The sequence below is a fragment of the Cupressus sempervirens genome, chromosome 1 (assembly GCF_028749045.1).
Source record: "Cupressus sempervirens isolate cs-2001-9-10 chromosome 1, ASM2874904v1, whole genome shotgun sequence".
Taxonomy (NCBI): domain Eukaryota; kingdom Viridiplantae; phylum Streptophyta; class Pinopsida; order Cupressales; family Cupressaceae; genus Cupressus; species Cupressus sempervirens.
The window spans coordinates 457,224,290-457,230,424 of NC_143118.1; the positions used below are offsets into that span (position 1 = coordinate 457,224,290).

The 6,135-nt window shown below is 36.6% G+C and overlaps 1 protein-coding gene across 1 annotated transcript; it reads left to right on the top strand.

Annotated features, from left to right (window-relative positions):
* Positions 1 to 3,973: 3,973 nt before the first annotated feature.
* On the top strand, positions 3,974 to 5,240 carry LOC149578273 (germin-like protein 3-1). Its single transcript, XM_089799347.1, has one exon. It carries the CDS (start codon positions 4,072 to 4,074, stop codon positions 4,717 to 4,719), a length of 648 nt encoding a protein of 215 aa, XP_089655473.1. The 5' UTR covers positions 3,974 to 4,071; the 3' UTR covers positions 4,720 to 5,240.
* Positions 5,241 to 6,135: the final 895 nt, after the last annotated feature.

Sequence of the window (6,135 nt, forward strand, 5' to 3'; positions counted from 1 at the left end):
CCTCCTCTATCTGATCTAAGGACCTTAACATAATGTCCACATTCTTTTTCAGCTAGTACTTTAAATTCAACAAATTTATCAAATGCTTTAGATTTGTTCTTTAAAAAATACACCCATGTCCTATGACTGAAATCATCTATGAATGTCATAAAATAAGTACTCCCCCCAATAGAAGTAGTTTTCATAAGGCCTACCAAATCAAAATGCACCAATTCTAATGGTGCTCTAGCCCTTCTTGAATTTCCAGATTTAAAGGGAAGCCTATGTTGCTTACCCAATATGCAAGTCTCACACTTGTCATATGAATCTATAATGCTTGGCAAACCATCTACCATTCTTTTCTTGGATAACAAATTTAAACCAACAAAGCCAAGATGTCCATACCTGAGATACCAAAGCTTGGAGGGGTCTTCAATCACACTCCTAAGAGCCAATAGCTGATGTATTGTTGTACATGCATGCTTAGGAGGTGCAGCATTGACTTGAGAAGAAAAACATGTCTCTATCCTCAAGGAGAACATCCGGTTCTTTGTCATTTGGACTACTACAAGTAATCTATTACTCCCATCCTTCTCATGAATGACACACTTGTCATTTTACATCAACACCTTGTATCTATTTTGAATGAGCTGTCCAACACTCATCAAGTTGTGCTTTATACCAAGGGCAAAATACACATTTTGTATTTCCCTCTTCTCACCTTGCTTGTTGTGGACCATAATAGATCATTTTCCCACTATGGGAATGGTTCCATTATTTTCCATCTTAATCTCAGACTTAAAGGTCTTATCAATGAAGGAGAACAAACTTTTATTACCACTCATGTGGTTGCTACATCGATTGTCAAGGTACCATACCTTAGGACTGCCTTCTTTACCAATGGTACACATGATGAAGGTTGTGAGATTGTTTGCATTTCCCATGTTCACATTAGTATTCATCTTTGACTGATCACCCTATTTCTTCCAGCATTCACTTGCATAATGCCCATACTTATGACAATAGTAGCATTCAACATTACTCTTGTTGGAGTTGTAATTCTTCTTACCCCCTCTAGAGTTGTTTTGAGAGGTGCTTGCTCCCTCTTGGTTGCTTGCTCTTCCTGAGCTTTCTGCACCATCATTCCTTTGACCATTCCTTCCACAACCTCTACATCTTGAGCCTTTACCAGAGCCATTTCTTCCTCTCCCCCTACCTCTTGAATTCTCTTGAGCCTTGAAAGACTTCTCTTAGGAAGTAGTTGCTGACCTGTTTATCCAGTGCTCATGGGTTTGAAGAGTTCCTATCAACTCATCCATGGTAAATGTGGTGACTTTTTTTTTCCTCCTCTATGGTCATGACAAGATTGTCATATTTGTGAGGTAAACTCATCCTTAGTATCTTCTCTAATATTCTCTATTCATCATATTCTTCTCCATTTGACTTGAGCTGATTTATCAACCTGTGAACTGAACTCTACAATAGGTTCATTATCCCTCATCTGAAGATTCTCAAACTCTCTTTAACCATTTGTAGCTTCACTAATCTGACCTTATCAGTCCCCTTGAAGTTTGTGTCTCAAGGATATCCCATGCTTCCTTTGCATAATTCGCAGCTACAATCTTTGGAAAAAATTTCTTTTTCATTGCTGCCTCAATCAAGCTTAATGCCTTTGCATCCTTTCTCCTTGACTCTTTCAACTAAGTCTTTTGTGGATTTGAGAGGGCAACATACTGAGTTGGGTCTATCACATCATTAAACCCATTAATCACAAACTCTCACAAATCATTTGCAACCATTATGGCTTTCATCTTCTTTGCCCATGTATCATAATTATGTCCATTAAATGACGGTGGCTGCTGCCATATCTTTCTTGCATCTCTTGCCATGTCAAATACCCTAGAAAAAAATGCCCTAACTCATTGTGGATGTGGGGCCTCAAAGCTCTAATACCATGTGGAGAAAAATAAAATCACAAACTCAAAGTTTCACTTAGCACATGAAGGTGCCGAGTACCAATTTTTTTGGGCATGTGAAGATGTTGAGTGGCAGTGAGACAGTGTCGAGCTAGCTCGACACAAGAAGAAGTCGAGTAGGCTTGGCACTTGGACTACTCGACACAAGACAGTGCTGAGTAAGCTCGGCAATCAAAGGATGTTGAGTGAGCTCGGTCTCCACTAGAAGGAAAAGCTTAACACGAGATGATACCAAGTGAGCTCGACAAGTTCTGCAGAGAGGAAGGTTAGTCAAGACTTGACCGAGTCAGCAGAATGGAAAATGGCCATTAAAACATAGAGAGCCGAAGGATGAAGCTTCCAAACATGAACTTATCAAATGAAAAATAATATGCAATGAAGAATAGAATAGAGGAACACCATGGATTTGTATGCATGCCTGCTTGCTTGCTTTCTATTCAAATATTATAAAACTATTACAAAATCTGAGAGCATTCGGCTTCAACTAGAAAACTTCAAAACTTCAAAACTACTAGAGCTCAAAAACTTAAACTTACAACTCTAATGGCAGCATTCAACAATGCCTGGAGCAATCACTGCTTCACAGGTTTAAAACAACAATAACAACTTACAGAATAACAAAAGATCCAACATGTGAAACCCTTCTGCCTTTTGAATGCTTTTCTTCAATCTATTGATCGATTTTCTTCTCTACAACTGAACAGATCCTTCTCTCTGCTCTACAACTTCTTTCTGACTCCACTTCTTCAACTCTCTCTCTCTGATCGAATGGATCTAATCATTCCTTTTTGTCTTATTGGCAACGAACATTTTCCCTCTCAAATTTCAAACTCACCTACCCACAATCAAGTCTCTGACAGATGTGCAGGTCATCAGGGGTAGTAGGTGGGCATTTGGCTCCAAGGGCAACCACCTACTGCAACAAATATTCCAACATTGAAATCTCTCTGATGCATAATTACCCATGTTAAATAAGGAAATATCTATGCTAGTTAAATATGGAAATGTGTATACAACTTCTAAAATACACTAAGAAATCAATCAATGTCTTTCATATATTGGGAATAGTACTAATAATTAGTGCATTCTAATAGCTATCCACTACCTCCTAATTATTAATATTAAAGGAGCCAAAAATAAAGGGTAACTTGAAATTCATTAATAAGTTTCAATACATTTCTGCATGATCACTAAGACACTTGTTTATAAGTACTACAACAATTTTGTGTGCTTGATTATTGGCACAACTTTAATTTGGTTTCAACAACACTATGAAATTATCATTTTTTGACCATCTATGCTTTAAAAATTCTACAAAATCCTCATTAATACCTAAAAGCCACAAAAAAATTTCTTTAATTAAATAGCTAAATTACATATAGGATATAACTTAAACTTTATAAATATGTAAAATTAACTATAATGACTATCAATATACTTCCCTCATAATAAATAGTTTTTTAATAACTAGATAACCATTTCCTTTGAACACTAATGAAAAGCTAATAAATCAAATTTGTATAAAAGCATAACCCGTAGTCTCATAAAATGATAAAGTGATGTAGGGAGGATGATCAAGGGCATAAGTCTAATTTTGGGCACCTAAAACTCCTAATCTGTACATCAAAATTTCCCGATTTTTTGGGTGAACCTATAGGTCAGTGAAAAGTTTAAAGCTAAAGCTAACCTTTTTGTTTTTCCACATTTATCGCCCATTATTTTCACTACCCAATAGCCACTCACCAAAACAAAATACTTTGTCCACAAATGAACTAATCAACAACCAAGACCAAATAAATTAATTTGATAAACAATTTAGCGGAGACACGTGAACAATCTATCGACGAAAATTCCAAAATATGTGAACCGATGATTTGGATCTTCCACCATTTTTGCCAACAGCACCCCAATTGGAAACGCTGTGATTGATTTCAACATTTCAACTAAAACCAACCACTTGGCATGGCTTGGATTAAAAACTCTTCTCCCCATCAAAAATCTCAATGACTTACAAAACATGATATTGCAGGAATTGCATGTGACATCCACTAATAAAGTCCAGTTGCGTTGCTGAAGGGTTAACCAACACCCATCTCACAAGAATTCTTCAACCAATATGGCTTCGTTTTTCCTCTTTTGGGCTCCTCTCTTTTTTCTCTGTATACGAGGAGATCCAGATGTGTTGCAGGATTACTGTGTGGCGGATACGAAATCCTCTGCCATTTTCATAAATGGGTTACCTTGTCTGAGTCCAAAAGAGACATCTGCAAAGCATTTCATGACTTCTGCCCTGGGCAGCCCGGCGAATACGTCGGGCAACATATTCGGCTTCGGAGGGACACTGACCGATGCCAAGATGTTGCCGGGCATCAACACGCTCGGAGTGTCAATCGCTCGGGCAGATCTTGAAGTGGGCGGGCAGGTGCCTATTCACACACACCCCAGAGCCACTGAAATTGTTTACATATTGCGAGGGAAATTGCTGGCTGGGTTCGTCGATAGTTCGAACAAGTTGTTCTCTCACATTGTGAAAGAAGGCGATGTGTTTGTGTTTCCCAAGGGAGTCACTCATTTCCTTCATAACATTGGTGGGACTCATGCCACCGTTATTGCTGTTTTTAACAGTCAAAATGGCGGGGTTGCCGTTACTCCATTCGTTACATTTACTGCTAATCCGGGCATTCCTGCCTTGGTTCTCACCAAGGCGTTTCAGATTAGTTCGGAGGAAGTGAAGAAAATCAGAAAGGGTCTTGGTGGCAACTGAGATTATCATCGCTTCTTTTATGGATTTGTTGTCCAATTGTTCTATTGAGTTCGAATTCGTCTAGTGGTGGAGGACTTGAACTCTTGAAAGAGAGGTCACAAGTTCAAATTCCACTGAGATAGGGTATGTACACCTTCTCATATCACTGTCACAATATGTCAACCCAAAAACAATGGCTGATGTCGAGGACAATAAAAGCCCCTTTCCCTTTATTTTTTTATTCCTAAATTTCAACTGGTGTTGTGGACTATAAAAGCCCCTTTCCCTTTTCTTTTTTATTCCTAGATTTCAACTGGTGTTGTGGACTATAAAAGCCCCTTTCCCTTTTCTTTTAATTCCTAGATTTCAACTAAACCCACCATTCTAATGTCTTTCATTTGATTACTTCAGTAGCTCCTTTCATCCTATCATTCCTCCATTTTGGAGCATGGAGTGAAAAAAGTGTTTTGATTGTAATGCTCTGTAAGGTTTGTAAAATAAACTTGAATTAAATGAAATTTCTTTGCTTTTCCTTTTTGAAAGTAGGCATACACAAACGGGATTTTAATGAATTTAAGGGCAGTTTTTATGAGGATGGCTTACTTATCATACATTAAGACTTAAGCTTTGGACTAAAAGTGTTTTAATAGTTAGAGTTGACTTATTTTTTCCAATCTTAAATTTTTTCTTGGTGTGTGATGTTTAAAGATGGTCGTTTTTATGAAGTGTGTATAAACAAAACTAAAGGGGGAGATGTAATATGAGGTTGAATCAATAGTCAATTCATAATCAAAGTATAGGTTTTCTCTTAATTTTTAGAACACCTAAATGAGCAATAGTTATGTTTCATGAAGCAAATTACAACATTGTTTAAGAATATAGATAAATAAATATTAATTAGGAGATATTTTCCAAATTAAGTTAAAGTGTGATATTGCTATCAGGATTCAAATTGTATAAGTTTCTAAGTGAAACTTATTGACCCGTGTTTCATGAGTACTTGTCCACACAAACCCATCTTTCACAAGAATAAATGAAACACTTAGCACTCATTCTTCATTTGAACTAATACATGTGAAACATGGGTCAATGACTTTGACCAAGAAACTCTAGATTGAATTTTGATAACAATATCACAAGATAAATATCATTTGTTACTTCATTTTTTCCCCTTCTATTTATATTGATATTTTCTTTTATGTGTTCTTATAATCTTTATTTTAGTTCCACGCCTCCTCTTTCACATTGTATTAAAGCTAAAAGCTAGCCTTTGAGATCACATGTTTGATATTAAAAAATTTCTAGTTCAAACACAAAAACTATATCTCTTGATCAATCAAATGAAGGCATTATTTTATTCTCAATATGGACAAAACTTTGTGGAGAATGGTAATTTAGACCAATAGATGCAATATTGAATGATAATATGAAAAAGGA